Genomic DNA, 27,491 nt, shown 5'->3' on the forward strand with positions numbered 1-27,491 from the left:
TAGCAGGAAGTTGGGGAGCTTCCGGCTGGCGTACGAGCTGTTGGCGGGGTGTGCGGGATGTTTGCGGTGTGCAAACAGCTGTTGGTTGAAAGCTAGCTGAGGTGACATGGCTCTGCTACGACTGAGGAACACAAAGGGCCCGAATGCAGCAGAGATAGAAAGAAAAATTAAAAGGTAAGCTAATGAAACAAAGCTAATTTCCACCATTAAAGGAGGCTGGAGACGCTGAATGGAAGCGAAAATTCCAGCTTCGGCCAGCAAAACAAGTTAAAGCTCGACCTGATTAATTATGGTCTAAATGGTACAAAAACACATCAATTTCGAGTTTTTTCCCCCCCTTTTTTTAATTAAACGGTGTTACAGAAGCTCTTATTAAGTATAATCTTATATCGGTTTGTCAAATATACATTGCAACGTCACAACCACAAACTCGGATGCCTGTTATTAGGATTTTATGCCACACATCAACTCAAAAATTGTACAAAACTGTGAAGTGTTGCATGTTTCTTTTAACACTCTTTACAAATACAAAGCTTAAAAAGTGCTGGGTGGTGTTCCTCCCTCTTTTCTTTGACACCCCTAAATACAGTCCAGTTCAACTCACTGCCTCCAGAGTTCATTTTTTCAACACGGACACCTAATAAATTAAAGAAATTCAATTACATTGTGTGTGTGTGTATGTTATGTTGTGCTTATTGTCACTCACCTTTGTCCTGACCAGGGGAAATGCCCTGAGGCAGGGGTCTTCGTGGCGGGGCTCCCGGGGGCTCCTGGCCTTGCTGCTGGTTGCTCTGTGTGCTAGTACAGTTGCCGCCTGGCTCTACCTGGCTTCCTTGGACGGTGACATCACAGAAACTCTGGCCAGTCGGAGGGAAATGATCTTGCCTCAGCCCAGGGTCTACAGCGTCCAATGCTCAGAGGACTACGAGAACTACAAGCGCTACCCAGGTGACGCTCTGGGCTCTACTGAAACCTCCCTCCCCCATCTAATTTCTTAGTTAAGAACGAAAAGCAGCATTACTGATCCTTCTCCAATAATGCGACATGCTGACTATTACAGCTAATAGTACTTGGAACATATTCAGTCATGTCAAAAACTTGGGATTCCACATTAAATATTATCTCCCTTGTTAATAAATAGTCACATCTGGATTTCTTTTTGACTCTGAAGAACTTCAAAGTCTTATATTTTGTAGTATATGGTAATTTACATTGGAAACTGGAAAACCTGTTCTCTGTTGTGTCCAAGAACCTTCTCGCAGAAGTTCAGGCTACGTATTGACAAAGAATCCTAATACTAGTCAAGTCAAGTTTATTTAGTGTCTTGTTGACACTTTCAGCTGCCAACAAGACAGTTGAAAGTGATTTCCATCATAAAAACATCATAAAGTGAATAACATCACATTTTGTCAAATGCTATCATCAAAATCATCAAGCAAATATTCATCAGATATGTTGATCAGTGTTTCATTTGCTACTAATCAAAGCCACCTCTAAACAGGTGGGTTTTTAGTCCAGATTTGAAGGAGCTCAGTGTTTTGGCTGTTTTGTAGAAGCTGAATGCTGCTTGGTTCTGGTTCTGGTGATGCAGAGCAGACCAGAACCAGAGGAGCTTAATGGTTCTGGTCTGGTTCTGGTTGAGTCAACAACAGCAGATGTGTGGTTCAAAGCCGATCAGTGATTTGTAAACTAACAGCAGTATTTTAAAGTCTGTTCTCTCAGCTACGGGGAGCCACTGTAAAACTGGGGTGATGTGATCTATTGCCAGTGTTCTGCAGCTGTCTCATTGATTGATTGATTGATTGATTTTTTGTTTTTTTTGGTAGACCTGTGAAGACCTGTTAGACACTGTTGATCAACGCAACTAAAGATAAATGCATGGATGAGTTTCTCTAGACATTGCTGGGACTTTTAATCCTGGAAATGTTCTTTAGATGATAGAAGGCCGACTTTGTAACTGTCTTTATGTCTCTTTAAAGGTTTATCCATCACTACAGTCCATAGTAGTTGATGGACTGTAGTCCATCAACTACTGTAGTTGTTGTTGAGTAGTTGAGTCCATCACTACACCCAGATTTTGGATTTTGGACATGATCATTAGTTTCTAACTGATAGCTGATAACTGAAGCTACTTGCTGACTCTAGATCATTCACTTTTGTTTCTGTTAAGCTGGGAGAACATTCTGGCACATCCACGCACCTTTGAGAATATGGGTCCTGGTCTTTGACTACATTCTTTGCGGCACACTGAAGTCAGACTTAAGTCTACTCTTTCCAACCTTGCACCTTGGAAAGAGTGCAAGGATTTGTCCTTGCACTCTTCCCATGAAGTGTGCAGCTTCTTTCTTATTACACATTCTTTATCGTCTCCACAGTTTCAAGGACCTGCTGTATGTCCCATGAAGACATTTTAGGGTCTTTGAAGACAGTTTGCTTTTAGTGGGGAACCTGCTTTCTAAGCTTTACCTGAGCATGTTAGCAGTTGCTTAAACTGTTCTCCACTTTACTATTTTCTGAGCTGTACAATGACCGGTTGCCAATTCAAGTGTGGCATCTTTAAATCCCTTACCAGACTCACAGGCTGCTGCCCTGTGTCAGTTCCACTCATGACACAATTATTGCCATTCTCACTCCAGCTGTCGTCAGCATGTTGAATTAAATATCCTAGATGAACGTCCTAAAAAATGCTGAATAAAAACATTCTAATTCTGTGTACCGGATCTGATGCAGCTTTGTGGGATAGTCTGTCAACAGTATTTATTGATAGGTTAGTAGACTAGATCAATGTTTCAACTAAAATCCAAAACAAGTAGGAAAACTGACCATGACAGCATGATGACAAGACGTATCGAAAGACAACTTGAATGATTTCTCAGTATCATCTGACTTCATATTAACTAATAACTTTGGCTTGATGAGGGTGGCGACTTTGTAAATTTGTTGCCTCAACTGAATTTGTCCTTCTTGTAAGCAATAAAAAAGTATTGGAGTTATTTTTCATCCTGTTGACCAGCAGGATAGCCAAACCAAACTCTTCTCTAGCATCTAGTTAAAGGGACTTTAATACATGTATATACATAACCCCTAACATAATGTCAGATTTCAGTTGTTTTTTTCCATATAATTTTTGATCCACCAGGTGGCGCTGCAGACTAAGTGTGTTTCTAGACATGATGTCACTGAGAAGTCAAGAGTGTTTGATCAGTAGTTTCCCTAAGTGATCCGCAGCAATGTTTGGAGCTATTCAGTTATGGATATACGGGTAATTTGCCACAAGACTTCATTTCAGTCCCGCCTCAAAACAGGAAGTTGCTTAAACTTCTGCAACAAGTTTAAGCAAAACTCAGCTTTTATTTAGAACAAAAACTCTTTTTCATGCACTAAATGTTTTTTTGTGTGTGTGTGTGTGTGTGTTGATTTTGCTGCTGAGTTGTGAAACGCTGCCTCATGTTTCCCTGTTGTCAGGTTGCACCCCTCAGAAGTGTGGCCGAGCCGTCACGGACGGCGTGGTGACGAGCGAAGAGGCTCAGGCCCTGCGGAGGTGAACCCCGAACACGCCTCGGCTCCTTTCCACGTGACTGTGTCGGTTTCTGAACGCTTTCTTTGCTTCTCGCTCGCAGGCTGGCTGAGAGGGGGCTGGCGCTGGCCGGGTCCGAGGGAGGGGTAAATATTTCACACACCCAGATTTTAATTCCTCGCAAATTAAAATCCTTGTTCACCTGCAGTATAAATACAAAAAAAAAAAGTAGTAATGAAAATGTTTCTGTCCTTCAGTTTGCTGTAAGATGATGCTCTTTGTTAGACCGTAAACGATTAATTGTAGCTAATCGTGATTAGTCTATTATTGAAATAACATCCACTAATTTAATGTTTGATTGTATAAATCATAATTAATTGTGATTAATGAATTATTGAAATAATCGCCAACTAATTTAGTAACCGATTAATAGTTCGCTGGAGTATGCAGACTCAAAAATGGCCATTTTCAATAAATTGATTATTGAAATAATGTTCAACAAATTTATTGTGATTAATCATAATTAATCATAGTTAACTGCACCGATCTTCATTAACTGTGATTAATCGATTATTGAAATAATCAACTAATTTAGTAACCGATTAATCATTAAGTATTCAGACTCAAAAAAGGAAGTTTGCTGAATAAAACGACGCATGCGGAGCAATATTTAAGCCAAAACTGTACAATAAATATATACACTCTACATTTTTAGATAAAAAAGAACACCTTTGTCTGTAAATAGGTTTTAGGCAAGAATCCTCAGTGAATCCTCAGATTTACTAAAGGAATGCTATGTTGTCGCATTTTAGGCAATATGTTTTTTTTCTTAATTAAAAAGAGAATTGTATTATTTGTTTATTTACAACTTTTCTACTTCTGGTTAAATGAAAAATCTGTACAATAAGACAAAAAATGCCTTATTGTACAGATTTTTCGCTACATATTTTTCGCTACAACAATCGATAGATGAATCAATTATTAAACTAATTGTTAGTTAGTGCTGTGCTACTCGAGAACACGTTTTGATGGTCAAGATGGCAAACAAGGACAAGAAAATGTCATGAAACGACCCATCTTTTCATTTGCAGACGGCAGAAGCCGCATGTGACGGCTTCTCATCAAGGAAAGAGAGACTTATCCTCAAGAGGTGTCGCGCGCACCGTGTGCCGTTGCTAATTAACAGCTCCAAAGAACAAAGACGGAGAGCTTGTTAGTGTTGATGTGTGGGAGTGTCTTTGGCAAGGCGCCAGAAGGCAATTCGCTCCTTTCAGAAGACTTCGACAGTTTTCTTTCTTTAATTATTAAAGTGTGCGTACAGCATGCAGCGTGTGGCGAAAGCATTGATAGACTTTGAACTTTTCTTTTACATTACAGCCACAGCCGTTAATTAGTTGGGGGGGTTTTTTGTGCATAAAATAGTACACAGGTTTGAATAGAAGAAAAATTTCTCAAGTTTAAAGCAGAGTTGGGTTCTTACTTTTTAAATAAGTATATATAAAAAAACGTGACCCCCAAATGTTTTTAGCTTGATGACTTTGGACCTCATGGATAAAAGTTTGAACGTCACTGTCTTAATTAGTTCAGTAATTGAACTCGTGTGTGTTATCCGTCGTGTAAAACCTCAGCAAAAATACACTTACCCTTGTAGCAAAATATGAAAACCAAAGAAATAAATAAAAACAGAAAGGTGTAGTGTTCCAGGTATTTGTCCTTCTTCCAATTTTCCGATCTGGAGCCAGTCTTCGCCTTTCATTGCGGCACTTCGACTTTGTGGAACCAACAAGAAGTAAAACTCATCATCTTTTTAAAATAGGCTCATAGTTCGTACTTTCTACCCGGACGACCAGAACTTTAATTAAAATGGCTGAAAAAATCCAGAAATGCGAGTCTTGAGGTCTGGAAGTACGTCTTGTTTTCTTGGTCGATCTTTTTGTAATCGGGTTTCATTTTTTGGAGTTTGAATATAAAACTTTAGGGTTTTTAAAAATTTTTTTAACATTTTTTATATGATCATACATAAAAAGAACCAAAGCTGTTTACAACCAGTAACTGTTTTTCCCGTATGCTTGCTTTAGTTTTATTTTATTTTGTGACCATCTGGTTTTGGAGAACCAAAACTTTAAGCGAAAGACAAACATGCCACTTTTTTTGCTTTCTTCAGCCTAAATCTGGCTTATGATAAAAATATTTACTGTATTTCAGAATCCTCCCCAGTCCTGCTTATCTGTGGAGCTCAGGGATGTTTGCTTGGCCTCACACTTGATAAGCTGTTGGTCACTAAATCAGCGGATTGCTCCTCCAGTGGGCATTCCCCCAGAAATAGCTTACGCAGCTTAAGGAAGGTTTTTGTTTTCCTCCATATAACGTTATATCATCCTGCTGCCATGGGAACGCTTCACCTGTTTTGTATCTTAGTACATTTGAAATAAGGCGAAACTAATTTACAAGTAACTTTTCAGCAAGAAATAGGAGCTTGCTTTAAGTCAATCATTTATTGATGAAAAAGTGATTGTTAAATTGGCAGACTATATTTGCTTTTAAGAAGGAAAAAATGTGTTTTCCCTGTTTCATTCACAGATTTCTCTCGACGCCGTTGTTTTTATTTTTAAGTAGTTATGAGGCAAAACCTGAAACTGCTGCTCCACGCATTACTCAACAAGTTGTTGCTAGGTAACCAAAACTTGAATTAGTTGATGCAACCAACCTTTCTTAGCTGGCCGTGAAGAGGTTGAGCGACTGAAGTCTTTCCTCTGCCTACATCCCCCAGAATGCCGAGCGGTTCTGGATCGAAGTTCAGTGAATATTCTACATATTGAATATTCCATCAGATGTATACTCTATTAATATTGATCACGTGCCATGTATCACGATATGTATCGTTATTAATTTGTTGTTCATCCCTTTAACTTAGTGAAAGTTTTATCTTATTTCAAGTGCTCAAAGATATCTGCTCTTGAAACTCGATGAAAAACACTTGGTAAAAGGTTGTTTGTTTTGCAGTGAAATCTGTGTAATAGATCCGGTGCTTTGCTTAATCTTTTCCATACTTTGGTACACCAACAAACTCCAAAACAAACTTCTGCATAGCTGGGAGAGAGATTTCCTTTTGTTTTTTTTTTTCTACAAATGAAAGTCTGAGTGCAGCGTCCCCTCTTATCCAATTCTTTGTAGAAACACCTTTAGCTGAGGAGTTCTGAGGTCTGCGGGCCTTCATTGAGTTGGCGTCCTTTGCTAAATTCACCTTCAAACGCCGCCTTCATGAATATTTCAGCGGCGCGCCTGTGAAGTGCTGTGACAGAGTCACTCGGAGTTGAGACTTGCTGCCAGACGTTTTCACAGACGACCCAGAGATATTCCTGCTCAGCTGCTGAAAAACGCTGCTGTGTTTGTTCTTTTGCGTACAGTGAGAAGACGTTGTAAGAACGCGGGAATAAAATTGGATGGCAAAAAGTCACGAGGATCAAGCTGTAATGAGAGTCATAATGATACGAGAATAAAATGGCAATGATATGAAAATAAAATTATAATGACTATTATCAGTTTCAGAACTTTGAAACGATTGTGCAACCTGTGTGCAATTTGAAGAGAAAAAGTCACAGACTAGACGAGTTGGTCACATAGGATTTTGGTAACTCTGTCCAAGCTTTTTTTCCTCACTTAAACAACTTTCCTTTTGGTAATATCGTGTCTTTATTCTGCTGATATAATGACTTCATTTCTATTTTTTTGTGGTAGATTTCTGCTGGGGAACACAACCTCAGATTTAAATGTAGGCATTTTAGATCCGTTCAAGTAGTTCTACCTTGCACCTGTAGAGGGCGGTGTCGTACAGTATCCCTGCGCATACAGAGGTGCTGAGGAAAGCGGAGCGAGGAGACCTCAGCTGAGATAGAAACTTTTTACAGAGTTTTCAGATATTTGAGTGAAGCAACTGAAAGCAGCAAAGCGGCCTCTGAGGAACCGACTCGTTTTGTCCCAGAAGATTTGATGAGCGGTAAACAAGCAAAGGGCAACAATCTGCGAAAAAATAAAAACACTGGAGATTGATTTTTCGTTGAATCTCGACACACTGGCCACACATGTTACTGTAGTTGAACTGAATTGTGTAACATGTGTTTTCCCTGCAGGCCTCCATACTGGACCTTCACTCTGGAGCGCTGTCCATGGGGAAACAGTTTGTCAATATATACAGGTGGGAAGTCACGCCTTGCCTTTATTTGACCATCTTAGCGCTTTCTGGCGGTTTCTCAGTGTTTTCAGGGATATTTCTATTTCACACCGTGAGGTAAGCCACCAGTCCAGTGACCCCATCCCAGCGTCATTCGTCAGTCCTGTCAGAATCCGACTTTACTCGGTTTGTCCTCTCTCAAACGCCCCCCTCAGGTGTCGACCACCTGTCCCACCCGGCAGGTGGCCGATACGGGGTTCTCAGACAACATCTGTCAGATTTTAATCAGAAAATGCTGACTTAACAGTTCCCACTCAAAAATCAAGACTTTCTGTCAATCGCTTGCTTAAAATCTGCTGCTTTAATGTTTGACTGAATGTTTAACTATTTTTACTAAAATTAAATTCATTTTTCCCCTCTCTGTGCTGTGTGTCGGTGACCTGTGACCTTTGGCTCTGTGGTTCTGCTGCAGGTATTTTGGGGAACAGGTAGCAGATGTCTTCACAGAAGAGGATTTCAAGCTTTACAGGTGATTATAAAGTACGATGGCGAACTAGTGCCATTGTAAATGGAAAAAAAAAACAGGAGTACATTTCTGCTAAAATTTCTAGATAAAAAAACAAGGACATTTCTGATAGTTTGACTTTTGAAACTCAAATTTCAAATTTTTCTAGCAAACTTTTGACTTTTCAAACAAATGTTCAACTTTTTCTTCTAGAAAGTTTCTGAGAAGTCAAAATTTTCAAACTCAGCAATTTCCATATTTTTCTTTGTAGAAAATTTCAGAGATTAATCTCAAAATATTTTTTGGTTTACTCCTTTTTTTCCCCTTTTTTGCTTCTTTTTTTTATTAGGATTATTAATCATAATAATAATAGTTGTAATAAATGCACAATATCACAGATTTGCCCCAAATAAAGCAGTAGTTGACTTTTAACCCTCCCGCAGTCTTGGTGCAAGGCTCAGATGACGGTTGATTAATGGGGAAACGATGGTGGTGTCCTGTCAGTTCCCGAAACCATAAAAAAAAAAAAAACAACTCATAGAAGAGCACATGGGGTAAAAGGTCATACAGGGTCCACTGGACCCTTCTGCAGGATGGTTAAGTAAGAGTTTAAAGACCTTTTTTGCTAGTTAGGATGGAAAAAAATTCAAAATGAATCTAGAATATTTAGCTATGAGCGTGTCTCTTGGACAGCTGCGGCTGTCGGTGTGTAGGAATCATAAATCATACTGAGATCAGCTTCCACCTCGGACTCGTCTCTCCCGTTTTCCACCGCTAGAGATGTGCGGGGCCGGATCCAGGCCGTCGTTGCCGAGACGTTTGGCTTGGACCGAACCCTGATGTACCTCACCAAGCCCACCTTCTTCTCCAGAATCAACAGCACCGCAGCCAAGACGCAGCATGACGAGTACTGGCACCCGCACATCGATAAGGTAACGGACGAAAACAGAGCCGCGAGTTTGTTTGGCCGCAGATAAGCCAGCGCCGGTTTGGGTTTGTGACCTCACTGCTTCCAGAGCTGCTACATCGGGTTGAATCACTTTACAGGGTCAGGTAACATATGGGGGGAAAATGGAGTATGATTTCCATTAAGCCCAAACTTTATTGGCTATCCTGTGAGTTTAATATCCTTCCTTTCTGTCTGTGTTTTTGTTCTTTACTTTCTTTGCTTCTTTTTTTTTTGTGTCTCTATGTCTTTCTTTGCTTTTTTCCACTTCTCTTTCTTTCATCCTTTCTCCCTATAATTCTCTGTAATTTTTGTTTCTTTGCTTTCTTGTTCCCTTCCTTCTTCGCTTCCTTTCTCTCTTTCTTCGCTTCCTTTCTCTCTTTCTTCACTTCTTTCTCTCTTTCTTCAAATAGAGAAATCGTCCCCGATTTCAGAGCTTTGGCTGAAGTGGCGCTTGTAATACCAGTTTTTAATCAGATTATCCATATTTAAAATCTGTCTACAATACAAAAATTTGTCACAAGTAAACATTAATATTGTAATATGAATATAAATGAACGTAAATAATCGCGAACCCTTCTTTATTTCTTTCGTCGTTTCGTTCATCTTTGCACGTTACTTTTTTTTTTATTTACCCCTCCAGGGGGTCTTTTGTGGGCTCTAGTGTCCCTTATATGACAGTAGGCTGACAGGAAACGGGGAGGGAGAGGGGGGAAGACATGCGGCAAATGTCGTCGGGTCCGGGAGTCGAACCCGCGACGGCCACGTCGAGGACTCAAGGCCTCCAAATATGGGTCGCGCTAACCACTACGCCACCACGGCACGCCCTCTGCACGTTACTTTTTAATGTTGTTCTCTGAAGCTGTTCACATCATACATGCTTCAGTTTTCATCAGAATTCGTGAATTGGATCTTTTGAAGTCGTCTCCACCTCGGCTGCTGTCCGAAGACCTTCGCTTCTCTGAGGTTTGAAGAACATGTTGGCTCCGGTTCAAAGGAAAGTCTCTCTAGGGAGTAAAAAGCTTTTGTAAAATGAAATTGTTTAAAAATCTAGAATGAAATATATGTGATTGTCACTCGTTGATTTAAGAGAATAGTAGAAAGTCAAACATTATTTCTTCAACCAGTAGGACTAAAAAAGGAATAAATACGGTCATTGGTATTGGGTGTAATGGACTTGGGATTCTTGATGTTAAACAATTTTTCTGCTTTATTGTCGTTTGTCGATGCGTCAGTCCTGATATTGACCCATTTTTCTCGTTTAGAAAAGCAGCACAACACCTTGACGACTATTGTTCTCTCTGCCTCGTTTCTAGATTGCTTCCATTTCACCCTTTGTGTTGTCAAATATCCTGTGTTGGCTTTTACAAACATTAATATTTGCCTCTTCACCGGATCCTTCTGGCTCTCAGCAGCAGGAAACAAACGAATCAAAAGAAAAAACGCCTCTTCACTTCGCCATCTGTCTCTGCCACTATTCTGAGGCCGGTTGGACAACCCGACCCTCATTTACATGCAAATAGCCTCCGACATCTTTAGTGGTGGCTTTTCTTTTGCCCATCGATCAATAAGTTGATATTGTGTCAGAGCTACAGTTGAAGTGTGACAGCAGAGAGATGGGTTTATCGTTTATGGCGCAGATGGACCCGGCTGCAAACTGCTGCCGACACGTTTACATTCCTGACCCGGCCTTGTCTCTTCGCTGAAGGGAAGCTCGGCTGCAGTTGATGGCCAATCAGACCTGCATAATAGCCTCAGCCGTCCTCTTGGTAGAACTTGGATCACTGTCATAATGAAACCAAACTGAAGATGGGTTTTATACACCTCTTTGGCATTCATTCAAGACTTTCCAGATGGCTTTAGACGCAATTCAATATTAGCTGTTAAGGTTACAAAAAGACTCTTTGACTCAAAATATTTTCTGATTTTTACAGGAAAGATGGATTCCACTTGTTAATTAATTAATTAATTTTAAAAAAAGATTCCCATCTGAGCTTTAACTCTCACCTCGACACTCTACTCAGTGCACCTCATTGTGCTAGAAGCACGTAGGAGAGTTATGCGGGCTTTCGGACCAGTCCATCTGAACCACCGGTACAGAAGGAGTGGATATTCCTCCAGCTAAAACAAGGACTTGCGGGATCTTGCTGACTTCGTATCACTTCGCACAGAGAAATGTTCCCCGATTTCAAAACTTTGGCTAAAGTTGCGCTTGTAACACCAATCTGTCCAACTGAAAAGCCCCAAAACCTCATGACGGTAGCCTTTGCAGCAAGACTCATAGAGACTTTTTGATTGCAAACAAACAGGTCGGGAATTCAGGTCCGTGCAACCCAGGAGGAAGTTGCGAGGCCACAATAAGTTAATCATTCATAATTTCGGGGCGGTATTTTGTATTTTCCAGCCACAGAGTGACGTTTTATAGCACAATCCAGTAACTATAATGTCTGCAAAAACATGTCTTTTTATTCAGTGTAGTTACATTTCATATTATTTGCATAAGGAATGGAAACTTTTTATTTGATAAAAAAAAACAAACACCTATAGCATATATGTTGCATAGCATATGACTTCATATCATATGCATATAAGCAACATATCATAGGCTATAGGTGTTTTTTTGTTTGTTTTGTTTTTCAAATAAAACGTTTCCATTCCTATGCTACGAGTATGATATGCATAGCACTGCGGTAAATTGACCATATATTTGTGGTCACTATGTCAGCAACTTTTAATACATTTTCTTTGCCTTCTTAGATAGTACTTTGCTTAACGTAGCTCCCAATTCCCCTCCTGACAAAACCTTTGGGATTAATTAGGCAGGAGGAGTATTGCATATTTTAAGACGAAGTGGACATTTAATTAGCTCTTCATACATGGCCACACAGGAGACCTGCTCTGTGATACAGCAGCAATTCAATAATGCGGTGCGAACTGTTTACGTTGCACAACCCACAGCAGCTCTAACAAGAACTGCTTGTACCCATGAAAGCCCAGCATATAAAAAGGCATGTAGCCTTACTGACGGATCAAAGAATCTGTTGAACCGTCTCAAGTTCCACTGAAGCCACTTTAGCGTCTTGTTTCATTGCTTTCATTTGATCGTTCCAAAAAAAAAAAAAAAAGTGACAGCAATGTGTTTCTCTGGGAGTAACGGGAAATAATTACACGAATTCAACAGGCACTCAAAAGCATTTCAACACTTCTTTAGCCTTCATACCACACAGGCCGTTATTCATTTATGTTACAAGTGTTTACCTGTTGGAAAAGTGGGTTCTGCGTTAATCACGGTTTCCTTTCTATTGAAAAAAGGCCATGTTGAAAAATAAATAGTTGAATATTTTCATGCTTGAAGCATTCAATTCATATCATATATATAAAAAAGCTGTGAGCAAGGGCTAAGCGATATGAATGATTGCTTTCAATCTCGCAAAAATGCTGCCAAAGATTTCTGGAGATGGTTTGTGGTGCCAGCAATTCATAATCCATTTCAGTTTCTACTAAATACTTCAGTAATTACCATATTACATATTGTTGCTAGGCAGCTTGTCTTTGTCCACGCCAGTTATTACCCAACGCCACGCTCTCTCGCTTTCAGCTAACCACTGCCTGTCTTTCACACCAACATCAAATCTATTCAGTATTGTTCTTTTTATGTCGCAACCCTCTGAGAAGTACTTCGAAACCACATTTGAGCCCAACGTTGCACAAGTCTGTCCAGATGTTTCATTTCTCCCTAGATCAATTCCACATATGTGGCCACACGCCACTTGACAGCGATTCCATCCCGTATCCAAATCTGGCCTGTCTTGTTTTCGGTGGTCACATGTGTTTCTGCATTAGCAAAACGGCGCAGTTTAATAACTTCCTTCCCAATACTGAACAATAAGGGTAAAGTTATACTTCCATTTCAAAAGAGTAGCTGAGATTTTAACAATATTTTGGGAAAAACTGGGAATCTGCTTCTTTGATTGTGTTCAAAAATTTTGCAAAGGTTTTGCAAATGACAAATTGTTTTATGGGATCAGACTGGAATCGTCTAGTGCAGGTGTGACTTGGGTAATTCCCTCGGTAAATACAGTTTTTAAGATGCGATTGACATGAGACTCTCAACAGATGTCTTAGACAACCCATTCAGTGACCACAAGAAAAGAATCAAACTATAGATTCCCACAAATTTAAGTGATGTTTTATTTAAAAAGCTGTTGGCACAAGGAAAACATATTGAACACATGAAGAAAAGAAGGAGCACGAGCCTGGTGGTAGGGGCGCTACGGTTGCTCACCAGCATGATTTGATTGGTTGGAGAATAATTTCTAGACAACTTGAGGTTGCAGTGAGCGCGTTAGGGGGACATAATCCGGTGAAGCTGTTACATTTGTCTCACGAGTTCCACCTGTGGAAACCTTCAGAAAGATCTGGAGTTAGCAAGCACAGTTGTTTCAAAGTACGCAATAAGCAACTCCCTCAACAGAAGGATGGCGCCTTTCATGATGGCTGCGTCCTCTGGCATCTGTCTGCCCATGTCGTTTGTCTTTTTTTTTCTTTTTCCTTCCTCGGATGGGCTGTACCGAAGCAAATTTCGTTGTGCTGGTATATAATGACAGTAAAGGCTGAGTTTGATTCTGAAAATGTGCTCAGCTATTTGGTGGGTCAGTCACGCTTCAACTCTCTCTGTCTTTTAGGAGACGTATGGCTCTTTTGACTACACATCTCTCCTGTACCTGTCTGACTACGGCTCAGACTTCACCGGCGGACGATTTGTCTTCATGGACCAAAATGGCAATCGGACTGTGGAACCCCGGGCAGGTACTAGCTAGCGGCTCACTTTTCTTTGCCAAGGGAAAAACGGGGCGGGGGGGAAAAAAAATTCAACCCCCAAATAACCTTCCATTAATAAATTAACTTTTGTCTGATTTAAGTTGGAAAAGGGTTTATTCATGTGTACTTTGCACATTTACAGTAAAGGACATATTGTTTGTTTATGTAGCAAAGTGAGATCCGCTAATTAGCTCTTGATGACTAAATCACCTTATGTATGCATATCCTGTAATGCATTTACTAATTCCACTTCAAACAGAGAAGCTTGACCTGCTGTAGCCCAGCTGCTCCTCTGAAGGGGGGCTAAGAGCAGCAAAACGGGCAGCGAATTGACTGTAATCCTCTCTAAGTGGGCAATCAGACCTCTGCACAGTGAATATTCGGGGAATTGTGTTTTACTTTGCTGCAAATACTCAGAGGGTTAGACATTCTCCTCTTTTAGCAAATTAAGCGATCTATTTTTATCGAAGCGGCTTCTTTGTATGACTACTTGACCAAAAAGACAAGTGAAGGAGAAATTAAGTTGACTCATTAAACTGTCCACAGTGACAGAAAATGCAAGGTAATACAGCGAGTAAGTTTTCTCAAGTGTGTGAAGAAGTATCAAGATTTTTAGTTCCCTTGGGAAATGGTAGAAACTGAATTATTTATAGATCAATCAAAAAAAAAATCTTGGTTATATTTCAACTGAACTTTCTCATACAATGTCTTCCATTGCGTTGAGATACCAGTATCCTACTTTCAACCCTACATTACATTTATATTGTGTTAACTCAATATAAATGAGTTTATATTGAGTTAACAGGCAAAACTCAATTAAGAATGTCACTTTTAAAAGCCTTTAACTATCATAAGGACGCGACGATTACATGCAAGTCACAACTTATTGACCTGCATGTACAGTAAGTGTTTTTTTTTGTGTGTTTTTTTTGGGTGACCGTTAAGAGGTTTACCTTGAATATCTCGAAACCCTTGAAAATATTGACTGTTTAAAAACTGGGTCTGCTGTCTTTATCAGGGGATTGTTTTTATGTTAGACAGGAATGCAGGCTTTCTGAATAAAATGAAACGAGCTCTAGTTGATGTCTGTGCTGTGATTTTTAAATTTTTTTTTATTTATTTATTTATTTTTTGCCCCCTCTGCATCAAGATCTGTTGGTCATCTTGAGACCCTTGACAAAAGTCCAGCATAATGTCTATCTTTTGAATATTTATAGTAATCCCTTGGATGAGTTTTTCCCAGCTTTGCTCGTAGGTGTGACTTCTGTAAACGGAGTTTCTCCTGCATAATTTCAAAGCTTCGCGAGTCTGCTCAGCATGGCAAACAACTCCTCAGCTCTCTCCCGCTTCCTGACAGCTCTACCTTGCCTTTATTGCATCTGACAGAAAGCAATCCCGTGGTATTCCTGTCCTCTTTGTCTCCTTCCCTTAATCTCCACACATTGTCTTCTGTCCTCTGTCCCAGTTTAGCTCCTTTGCCTCTTTTAATCTCCAGCGAAAGCCGACTTTTGTCCCCAATTCTCTACCCATTGTCGCACCTTTTTCCCTTCCCCTGTGTCACTTCACGTCCGCTCCGTCAAAGTCCTCATGCGCCGCTGAGGAACAAGCCTCGGTGAATCATCCGGGGCCCCTTGACAAAGTATCGTGATGAAGTGGTGAGGGAAGTTAACTGAAGGTCACGTTAGAGCAAAAAAAAAAAAATGACTGCAGCTCACTGGCGCCGTTGTCGACAGTCTGGTTTCAGTGAAGTTAGACTGACCTTCTGGCAACAGGAAGGGCGGTATGCGGATAATCTTCATCTGATTAAACTGCGTTTGCTGACGAGGAAGCGAAAATAACAAGATAGAAGAGTTGGACAAATTTGTTGCGCGTAATTGCACCGTTTCATCTTTTCAGATCACAAAATCTTTTCCGGTGACGTTGCGAGGCAGGTGGCTGTCAGGTTGTAATGGGCGAAAGTCTGCTCATCAGATTTGAAGGGCTGATGGGTTTGCAGAGATATTTATGGCTCGTCTGAAGTGACGCCATCTAATTAGGTGTAATTAGAACATCATCAAGACGATTAGAGAGAAGAAAAGTCAAGAATGTGAGGGAAATTTGATCAGACTGGTTGAGGGGATGTCAGGTAGCAGAAAATAGATTTGATGGATAGATTTGCCGGAAAAAGAAATGGTTTCTGAGAGGAGTTTAGGAACGGATAAAAAGATGACATGCAAGGTGAAGTGTCTTTGGCTGGAAAGGGAAGATTAAGCAACAAATTGAAAAGGAATATATGAAAATCCATGCAGCCAGGAGTGGTCTAACCTGCTCGCGTACATTACCACAGGAGAGTCTGAAAGGTTTAGGTCCGTAGCTCAAGCCCAACCTCAATTCAGGCAGGATCAGGCCAAAATTATACGCTCGATTGTCTGTTCGAAGGGTTGTTCTTCTGCGGCGCGTTTTTTAAGAAACCTACAGACCAGATGTCACAGAGAAAATGAAACAAGAACACCTCTTAATAAAGCTGTTGGTGGTTTACGATGTTGAGGAACGAAAGAAAGATGCAGAAATTGGACCGCAACAAGCGCAGCGGACTAATGCGCACGTGGTCCCACCCCGACTCCGCTCCCATCAGTCACACATTCCAGAAGATTTGCACTTGAAGATGGAAGATGCTGAACAAAAGCCAACAATGGGAGAAGTTAGACTGCTAAGCCAGGACATACAGCCAGAGGCCTGGAAGTATTTTAAACTGGTAGCAGTTTAAAATAATATGTCGGATTTATTTCTGGCTCTGATTAGTTGTTTTGGATCAGACTCGGACACAATGTCTGTGGGCTCAGGGTGGGTTGGACCTGGTCTAAACTCTAGAAATTGGACAATACCAATTCAAGTAAAGAAAAACTTCAGCGCATTTCAACTATCAGGCAGTCTTGTTCTTGTTGTTTGTCAACACCCATATCTTCTTTCTAAAATTCTACCAATGAACTTCCGGGCATTGGTTATGATGCGTAACCATGGCAACAATGTACTTTTTTGTTGTTGTTGTTTGTTTTTGTTTTGTTTACATCTGGGATTGAACTATGACCTCAGATCAACAAAGAAGTTCACATGGAGGCAGAGCACGACCAAAGACCCGAGAGAGGAGGAGGAAGATGAAACCATCTCTTCCCGTCGGTCATAATGAATAACGATCATGTTCCCTACCCCAACTTTTTTCTTCACCCAGTTTTCTGACCATACGGCAAATCAGAGAGGAGCAGCAAAAGCGAATCAGACCGATTAGCGGTGCTTGCCAGCAGATGATGGCGTCATTCAGGACATTACTGTGGAATATCTCCTCTGCTTTTGTGGTTATGTGACAACGTGTCGACATGACGGCGACTCGTGAAGCAGCGGCTACCGTTGCATCTCAGACACCTCAATGAAATCATCTAAGAAAGCAGAGAGAGCAGCTGAATAGAGCTCCCCCGCAGTGCGACGAAATCTGCCTTTGGAACGGCACAAAAGATAAAACCAAACAAACTCTGAGGCAAAGCTCGACACAGATGAGAGAACAGTCCAACGGCGCGCTCGTCTGCATCGGTACCAAGAAACCCGACAGGCCTCCTGCAGATCTTCTCTTGGATTCAGCTCACAGATCTTTGTTGTGCCCTTTCTATTTGTCGTGGTTTTAACTTGCTGACTGCTGTGACTGTAATGATCAGTAGTTTTGTGTTGTAGGACATAACCCTCCTGTTACAGCTCCTCCTGACATTAAATGAAACCATTTTTTCTTCTTTTTTTAGAGGGTAAAATGTAAGGAAAGAGTCAGCGGGGGTCTTTATATGTTTTGATGTTATTGAATGATTTAAAAGGTTGGAGTCGGTACTTCACTTCATCTGTAGTGTTTGCATTAAAGCTAATCAGAATATTATAAGTGGCTGATTGTATCTGGGAACACATTTCCAGCCAATGATCTATTCTGGACCATCGTCCTTTGAGGCATGAAAGCCAGATGATCCACTAAGAGCCTGTGGGAGTGATCTATATATTGACCTGACAATGTCTTGAGTTGCACCGCTAAAGTTTAAGGCGTCAAGTAGAAGTAATTGATGTTTGAGTGTTTGGTTATACTTTAAATCCAATGGAAGAAGATTCCTTACTCACCTAAATAAGATCTACCTTTAACAAACCCGCCACTAATGAACAAAAGGCATCATGAAGACCAAGTAACACCCAGATAAAGTTGTGCAGATGTTTAAATAGGGTTAAATTAGAAAACGTAACGCCAAGCTTTCTGTACTTTCCGAACCGCCCAAACTAACGAGTCACATCAGCTTTTACAAATTCACAGCACAACTCTTTGCTTCTCAGACCGAGCGTCATTTGCATATGTGATTGTTTTCGTAGCCCGGATCTGCTTTCCCATCTGCTTCAGAAATCAATCTTTTATGTCGTTATAATTGGCTTTTGGGTTTTGTACAGTCTTATCACCCTAAGTGAGAGCCTTTTGCCTTTTTGAATTCATTTCGTAGGTCTTCGCTGCTGTTCAGACGGAACATCATTTGCATGTGTGACGATGAGAGATGAAGTAAATTCATGGTGCACATGCAGCATGTGTCCATTAAATACTAGTGCTCTGTTTTTATGTGCCTTTTTATGAGCGGTATATTGAATAAGCTATGCTATTTGCCAAGTTCAATGATTTAATTACATATTTAAGTAACCGTTTTATGAGTTACTTATTGAATTGACACCTCTCAATACTAATTGGCTCAGTCAGCCAACATTGCCGTTAAAGTGCTCTAAGAGGATTTTATGTGTGTTTATAATTGGCCGCTGAATTGTAAACCCGTTAGTCGCTTTTGCTTTTACAGATGCATTACACGGCTCTTTTGTTGGTAGAACAGGATTTATATGCGTAATCTTTGATTCTGGATCTGCTTTGTTCAAGTTTTCCAGAACTTCTCATGTAGCCAGAAGTTTCAGATTCATTTAGTTTCTTACTTTGACTTCGAAAACACAGGTTCTATATCGATTCACCTAGAATGCACCGTTTTTCCTCTCAAAAAGTGCAGCCCCAGTAATATTTTCAGATTTTCAATTAAAAAAAAATGTTGCTTCAAATGCAATGCACTGCATATCCAATCATAGATGAAAAGTCTTTTATAAGGACAGGAAATGCAAACAGTTTAAGCTAAGCCTCTCATGATAATCATACAGTATGCATTTTATTGAAACGTCTGGGAGTTTGTGTTGGGTATTTTTTTTTTTTAATAATGTGTCAGCAGCTGAAAAACATAATTAACTCGTCACAATAACAAATTTTGATGGACGATAAATTTCCCCAGAAATTATCGCAATAAACGATAATGTTTTTATACAATTTTCAGCTGATATAATAATAATAATAATAATAATAATAATGGCCTCTCAAAGACTAATTAACTTAGCAAAGAACACTTAACACTGGAAAACATTTTAGATCTCCAAAATAAAACACAACCAAAAATGATAAATTAAGAAGGAAACAGGAAGCGCTTGCAAGCGAAACCATACATAACGCATTATGATGTCTCTGTAAACAAATTGCCTCTCAAAGAAATATTAATCATCATGAAATGAAAATGTAATTAATCAGACAGACAAACGCAATTAATTGATTCGTCGATTCACGAATTGCGGCAGACATAAACACAATATAAAAATTCAGAAAATTCAACCAGGACAAACTGATGTGGGACTCTTTGGATTTCCTCTCGGTAATATCCGTGGTCTGGACGCGAGGACAAGCAAACCCTCAACCTTTTCTACTTTGTTCTCAACTTCCTACTTCCTTTGCGCCCTGGAAATGACCTGGAAAAGTTTTTGCCTAAGCCTCTTGAGCTCCACCGGCGGCGTCTCTCCTTCTGTGCCGCGGCTAATCTCCCTCACTCCACTGTTCGGAGTCTAAAACGTTCCTCGCAGTAAACACCGGGAGCATTCCTACTGACACTTGCAGGGAATTATTTCCAGATAATGCCATTTGGAAGTTATCTAAAGCCATGCAGCCGACGCAGGCGTGGAGGAGTGCCCTTGTTTTCTCACATTGCAGTCCTTTCCTGTATTTGCTGCTCATCCTCGTTTGGGAGTTAATTGTCCCGCCTCCCGTTCTTGGTTGTTTTCTTCACGGTAGATTCTTTTGTTTGAACAGTGAGAGCTAATTTTCCTTGACAACCTCTAATCGGATAGGCCGCCAGGGGGATTGCAACTCCCCCAGAACACCACACAGGGACACGAGTTGTTTGTTTCATCAGGGGGGAAAGTAGAACACTGACTCCAGCTTTTTTTCTTTTGTCTTTTTTTGCTGTTTCATTTAATGAGTTAACCCCTTTAAAAAAAAGGCGAGACAATAGCGAGTTTTAAAACGACTTTTTAAAACTTTGAGAAACATAACTGTGATGCACCGCCTCTCTCTGGATTGTATCAACTTTTATGCGAATCTAAAGTGGAACGTATTTAGTAAGATCCGCGCTGGCTGGTTTGTGGCAGCGGCTCGTTTGCCTTGGACAAATGAAGAGACTTTCAGAAAATCACCAAGTGTCGATTAAAGAGCAAAATGCTGGAGAAGGGTTTCAGTAAATGGATTTATTTTAGGTTTAGAGAAAGAAAATTTTTGTTTAGAGTCGATTAATTTAAAATTCTGTCTTTTACTTTCTATCCACAACTGTTGAGCAGTCATCTGTAACTATATTGTTGATTTTTTTTCTTTTTACGATTTTCAAAACCTTTCCATTTGAGTTGTTTTCATGCTTGTGGCTCGCAGTAGTTGGATGCTGTGTTTCCACAGGACGGTCTTCCTTCCTGTCGCGTTTGGGAATCTAACCCAAAACCTTTGCTGGTTTTAGTTAGCTAAGCTGTACTAACTGATTAAAGTGAAAGCTGGTTGCACTTCGCTTTTTATATTGGTATTTATTTCTCAAGCAATAAGGGACATAACATGTAGCTACATCAACTATCAATGCAGCAAAAGTGACTGTGCCCTGCGTTACTTTCACGTCCAAAGCTGAAGATTAGCCACACTCTTATGGACACAAATAAATGAGAAGTTGGTGAAAATTAGACCGTTTGTTTATTTTAATAATTTTTTATTTAAATAATAAACATTTATCACAATGTTATGTAATAAATATGTTGTAGTTTTTGCTAAGCTTAACCCTGTTTACCATTTGTTCAGTAAAGTTCACCAACTACCTTCTTTCTTAAGAAGTCAATGTTTTCAAAGCTTTGTGCCAAATGTCCCATCACCAGATGTGGATGAAAGCCAAGCGGCAAATATTTCCTGAAAAGTTGCACTTCCTCTTGAAGCCTTTTGTCCATTCACTTCCTCCCTAAAGAGTTTTTTTGTTGTTGTTTTGTTTTGTTTCCTCTCTCCTGTCCAGGACGAGTGTCTTTCTTCTCCTCCGGATCGGAGAACGTCCACCGTGTGGAGAAGGTAACATGGGGGACGCGCTACGCCATCACCGTCTCCTTCACTTGTAACCCCAGTCACGCCATCTCCGACCCCTCCCTGCCCTGAGGCGTCGCCGCGGACGACGGCGCCGCGTCCAGTGCGCTCGGACGAGCCCTGCAACAAAGATGGAGACGAAGAAAGTGAACAAGAGGACAAAAAAAAAGTTTTTATTTCAGGCGTACAGGCTGCGATCGAGAAACCTGGCCGGCCGCTGTGTCGAACACGAGCTGTTGGAGGAGAGCCACAAGACGAGCCGGAGGAAACTGAACTTCAGATGGTAGATTTACCGCAGCAGAAATTCTTTCTTGGAAACATCAATTATTTTTACCGAAGGGAAAAGACTTGGTTGTTTGGACGTAACGGCACTCAAGCTGGGATTCCACGGCACAAATGTTTTTCCATCGTTCCACCACTGACGAGTGTCCGAGTCCTCCGAATGTTTCCAGGCGGAGCTTTTGCAAAATGTAGCTCCACATTTTCATATTGTGTCAAAGCACCAACTTTCAAATTTCACACTAAGACTCTTTCTTCAGCAAGACTCTTCTTTATCATTTCAGACATTTGTAATTCTGATGCGATACCGATATCGCAGCTTTGAGTATTGGCCGATACCGATACTGTACCCGACACGATAGCAGCACAAATCATAAATACTTGTATTTAATTTGTCATGTGGTATGTTATGAAAAGCTTGACCAAAAACAGAAAAACAATCAAAAAAACAATCAATTTCTCTAACAGAAAACAATAGTTAACAATAATATGTATGAGAAGAACTGATCCTTAAACCAAAGCGTTTGGGATACAAAGTGCTGCTGGAGAGGAGTGCTTCTATCAGAGATTTTAGATGCAGGTCGATATAATCCAATACTCATTTTCTGTATGCTATCAGACTGATTTCCGATAAGAACATCAGTGCTTTTCTTTGGATACCCAGTACTTGGTAATGACGGCTTTTTATCGCTTGTGTTCCTGGTTCCTGTGTGTCTGGATGGAAATTTCTGTCCTCTGGTTCCTTCTGTTCTTTGGTTTTGTCACATTTTCACATTTCATGAAACAAAATTTAATATCAGGCAGATAACCTGTGTAAATACAATAAGACGCTTTCAAATATTTTCAGTGGAAACCGACTTTGCAACTTGTGATGTGTTTACAATAGATGGATTTTGGCCCCAAACTTTGTTGCAGAATTTTCTAACTTGGCCAAACCAGAGGATTGAACAAATCATCACCTGAAAACTGTGACGATGATATCTTTGTTTTATACAACAAACTGTTTAATCAACACATGTAAAGGAAAAATCGAGAGCAGTTGCTGTTTTCTCCTCCGAGTACGTCTTCCGACGGTTCTGGTTGTTCTCGCTTCAGTCAAGTTGTTTGGGTTCATGGATGTCTCTGATCATTCGGGACTTTTTGAACGTTCTGCTCAAAATGCAACCGGGTTACAGATGCAAATCTTGACAGACTCTCAGGGTCACGTTTCTCTTTCTCCTCGTGCCAAGGTTTTTGTTGTGTTTTTTTTTTTTTCTCTTCTCGTTTGCTTGAACTTTGAGAACTCCATGTGCCAATGCCTCGTTTTAGCACACAGATGTAATGTCCTGTTCTCTTTCAGCAATTATGAAGCCATAAGACCTGAGTGAACACTTTGTATTTATAAAAATCAGCCAAGATTACACACGCGTATACCTCCATTCTTATCCGCACCTTGGGAGCCACTCGAGGAAATTGCTTGATTGATGATCGGTGTGAGAAGTCATCTTCCTTGCCTTTCTTATTTCCCACACAGCTGCTGCAGCCAATCCTTTGTTTCTGTCCCCTTTTTATTCTTAATGGATTGTGTGGATTGCTTTTAGAGTCGCTCATTGAAACTCTATTTCGCTTTGATGACGTCTGTCAAAGTTCGATGCGTACGCTTTCCGAGCTCAGGTTTTTTACTCACTCCTGAGTGTTTAGAAACTCGCTTTAGCTCAGACCTTTCAAAAGCGATTGCGGTTTTGCTCGCTCGTTTGTTACGTCTCGTTTTGCAAATGCGAGATTTGCGAGAGAATACCTCCCGAGTTATAGTTGTATGAATAACAACAATTACTGTATGTGAACCCATTTGAAGACTAAAAGCTATAAGCATAGAACTTATCACTGCTTTGCTGCAAATGCAATTCAACACGAAAGTTTGGACAAAACCTATGAGTTTATTAGACGTGCCTCCGCTTATGAAGTTTGAACTGATTGTGCCTAAGTTGTAATGTCTGAGCTGCTGTGATATGTCATGTTATTGTTTTGTTGCTAAAGACCATGGCGGTCACTTCCTGTTACGCAGCTGAACAGAATGCAGGGATCAGTGGATGCCATTTGAAGTCCATTAATGGCAAAAAAAAAGTTTTTCAACTTTGTTTTGAGAATACAAAATTCGCACTACAGTTGCTTTATTCCCGTTCTGAACTTTTCTACAGAAATGAGTTGGCTTGCTGTGTTCTCAAACAATAAGAAGATATGTTAGCAGTGCCAAAAGTTGAACAGATCAACATGTTGTGGACATTTTTAAATGAACTTTAAATGTCCCGTACAACGTCTCAGTCCAAAGCAGCAATACCTTGGAATACTGCAACACTGCATTCTGTTCTGAGGAGGATTGAGCTGATCAGCTGCGGCGGGTTTCATTTGCATAAGCTCGATTTTTGCACCTTGTGGTTCAAACGCACACGACGATTGTGTAGCGATTTCAAAGGGGAAGGAATACCGCAGTCGAAACTAAGTATTTCACCAAAGTTAAGTTCACAAGCTCAGGTAATACAAGCCCTTAAATAGCTGTCATGTTCAAAGTCGCTCCTAATCTAATCAACGCAAGTTTCCTAAGCTTTTCTGGCGTAGCATCATATGAACTGATATGTCTGGTACTAGGAAGGTTTGGACCTTCCTTCTCATGACTTATCATTACTGTCTGCATCAATGACTGTGCTGGTACAACTTCAGAAAAAAAAAAAGAGCACCTTCAGATGTTGAGCATACCGTAGAGAGCAGCTTTGCCCCAGACTTTGAAAGGATTCTCATCGGGCTCCACTCGGCAGAGCGTGACTCAGCGGACCACCACCCCTCTCCGGCACTCCGTGCTAATTGCCCCAGCACGAGTGAAGAGCAGGCGAAGGAGAATAAAGCAAGTTGTAATTTCTCGTCGTCTTACTTCACAGGCGAGGCATGTTGATTAGTTACAGATGATTCTGCTACACATTGATAGTAGAGGTTGCCCTGGTAGTGCTGGGAGAAGTACAGGATGTCCGCGCATCCTAAAAAAGTCTTAAATTTATGCTTCTAATGTTGAGGCCTTAAAAAGCCTTAAATTCATTAAAAATAATCTGAGTTGGCCTTAAATATTGTCACCTTCCTAAAATGAGTCATTTTTTGACAAGAGTTCTTTATTTGGGGGGGTGCAAATTTTTGGCAAGATTTTATTTCATTTATTTTTTCTCAAAATCACTTTTGGAAAAAAAAAGAAAAAAAAGATGATATCTTAACCTCTGGTTTAAATTTTGTAGTGGCAGGACTATTCAATCTCTTATAATGTTGTTTTTTTTTCTCGAGGGACTTTTCTGAGAGATTGTAGTTAACTAGCTGCTAATATATCTTAGCTAGCCTTTTTTTTTAAATTTTTTTATTACTATTGTTGGTAAGTGAAAATTTGGGTAAATGCCTTGCACCAGCAGTTTGCTGATCACATGGATTGTGATGCAAAAAACAAAGTGTTTCCACTGCAGTTTTACAGGTACAGCCCCCCCAAAAAAAAAAACAAACAAAAAAAAACACCTCATCTTAGTGTAAAAACTTTTTATTGAAAAACTTTTTTTTTCGAAATCGGTGTGTTTCAAGTAAGCCAATTTATTTTCATAATTCTAATTTGCGCACTTATATGGCCAATGGTAACGCGGTTAGGGTAGGAAGAGCAGGACAAACTCACCACTGACGTGTAAGAACTTCTCCGTGATGCTCTCTCTGCAAATAAATGACCTGAAATGACACTAAAACATCTCAGAAGGCAAATTATTGAGTCATAAAAAGTTTTTTGTTTTTTTTTAACCCTTGTGCAAAGCTAAAGTGCTAGACTAGCATTAAAGGCTAGCTCTTTAGCCACATGAAAACACTGTCACCTGAGGCTAGGCTTGGCGTTTGAAGAGTAGTTTTGTCAACAACATACAGTAGCTGCTGCTGCTGAGAAAAATAACCATATGAATAGTCGATTGAGGGTTTGTTTGTTTGTGTTAATAATGAATCACCTCTTCACATTATTCAGCTCAGTTAGACTCACTTGGGGATGTCGGTACATCATCACCGCCTCGGTCTTCCTTTGCAGTGAGTCGTTGGGCAGCTTCCCACGGTGACTTTGTTAGCCTGTCAGAAAACCTTAGCGGGTCTGGAAACGGTCAGAGTGCAGTTGTCAGTGACACCGGGTGACCGGTGTTAATGACGGAGCAGCTGGTCAAACTGCTGCGGTCCACAGGGACGCACTGCCAGCTCAATTATAGCCTCATGCAGCCCAGCCCGAAAAATTAAAAGACCAAACAACCAGCAGCTGAGAGCTGTGGCACTAAATGCCTAATAAAGCATCACAAAATGGGGGAATTGCAGTTTAATTTCTCAACTTTCACAACAGCAATTTGAAATGTTTTCACAGTCAAATAGCAGCGCAGCATTGCATACCAAGCTGGCATCTCAGCAGGAAAGGAGTCGCTGATCGTTTGGGAAATTGATGTAGACTAAAACCAGAGAAATGATCCTTCGGATCTTGTTTGGACACCAGAAATAAATGAAGTCTTTATTTTTGCAGCAGCAGCAGGATTTGATGAACTAAAATAACCCGATTATTCATTCCTTCCTTGAAAGAGAAAACCAGCAGCAAGTAAACTCAATTTTCATCGAGGGGAAAATAAACAAGGGAATTTTGAAAAGAGTTGGAGGAATAAGGTTCAGGTATTCTTCACCTGATACAGATTTAAGTGAGTCTCTCTTTCTCTGGCAGAGAATACCCACAGTTTACGCACATAATTTGGATTTTTAAGTACCTGCCAGGAGTTTGAGTGGACGTTTTGAAGAATTAACGAGTGGTCCAAACGGAGGAAGGCCCCAGAGGTTAGGGTGCCAGAAAACGACCTCATCACAGTACAGGAGAAGGAGTACCTCCAAAATGGAGGTGTTATTTACTTCTTTTGGAACCAGTTTGGGATTCTTCACCCGGTTCCATCATCAGGGCCTCTCAGCCTCGTCTCTCTTGGCAGCAGCGACCAAAACAGGCCCTCTCTGCCCAGGGAGTTTAAATAGTAAATGAACTGAATTTATACGGTGCTTTTCCATTCAGAGCACATTACAGCCACGTTCACCCAGTAGCCATCACAAACACATACACCAACACACACATCAGTTGGCGATTTGGAGATAAGTGTGTTGATAATCACTTGGAATTACATCTGAAAGTCCAGTAAATTTGATTTGATTGGGAGCCAAAATCGCAGCTGGTGCGGTTCGCTTTCACACTCTACTGTCAAAAAACACCAAACCCTTCGAGCTACCTGTTCACCTTCTCTCCTGTGGTGGCGCTGTAGCAAGAACTACTGAAGGAAACGACACAACAGTCGGAAGAAGACAAGAGCGCCACTTTCTTCTTTGCAGAATGCAAACAAAAATGGAGAAGCGTCAGATTTTAGCAGCTGTAGAGTTTCTTTTGTTGTTTGTAAAAGACCATGAGCCATTTCTCGCTCTAGTGCATTGGTTTTGGTTGTATTTACCCAGAATGCCCTGCGCTGTAGTTCGCTTCCTGCTTTTGGAGCGGTCTCCGGTCCACTTGGCGTTCACACACAGCCGCAACCAGAGTAGTTCACTTCAATCAAACCAAGGCCTAGGTGTGTAGGTGGACCAGAGTTTGCTTTTTTGGTTTGGCTCAGAGTTCGATTATGCGTTCACACCTCCCCAAACAAACCGGACTTTCTAGACAAAGTGGAGTTCGACTAAAGTGGACCAAACAGGGCTGGTGTGAATGCACCCTTAAGAGAATCTGTGACTAAAAGTTTTTGTTTAGACTTGGTCGGAATATTG

At 40.6% G+C, this 27,491-nt stretch overlaps 2 protein-coding genes across 2 annotated transcripts in view; one reads left to right on the plus strand and one right to left on the minus strand.

The window, feature by feature from the left end:
* ogfod3 (2-oxoglutarate and iron dependent oxygenase domain containing 3) lies at nucleotides 1–25,614 on the plus strand. The gene is made up of 9 exons (XM_032574946.1): nucleotides 1–174; nucleotides 722–948; nucleotides 3,466–3,541; nucleotides 3,621–3,663; nucleotides 7,648–7,712; nucleotides 8,161–8,217; nucleotides 8,972–9,125; nucleotides 13,825–13,948; nucleotides 21,343–25,614. The coding sequence occupies exons 1-9, from the start codon at nucleotides 107–109 to the stop codon at nucleotides 21,477–21,479; spliced, it is 951 nt and encodes a 316-aa protein (XP_032430837.1). The 5' UTR covers nucleotides 1–106; the 3' UTR covers nucleotides 21,480–25,614.
* Nucleotides 21,014–27,491, minus strand: part of LOC116727485 (urotensin-2 receptor) — an 11,933-nt gene continuing 5,455 nt past the window's right edge. Inside the window, exon 2 of the mRNA XM_032574945.1 lies at nucleotides 21,014–21,527. The gene's annotated coding sequence lies outside the window, so the exon portion shown is untranslated. The remainder of the gene's footprint in view (nucleotides 21,528–27,491) is intronic.

This window comes from Xiphophorus hellerii, chromosome 10 (genome assembly GCF_003331165.1).
Source record: "Xiphophorus hellerii strain 12219 chromosome 10, Xiphophorus_hellerii-4.1, whole genome shotgun sequence".
NCBI classification, from domain to species: domain Eukaryota; kingdom Metazoa; phylum Chordata; class Actinopteri; order Cyprinodontiformes; family Poeciliidae; genus Xiphophorus; species Xiphophorus hellerii.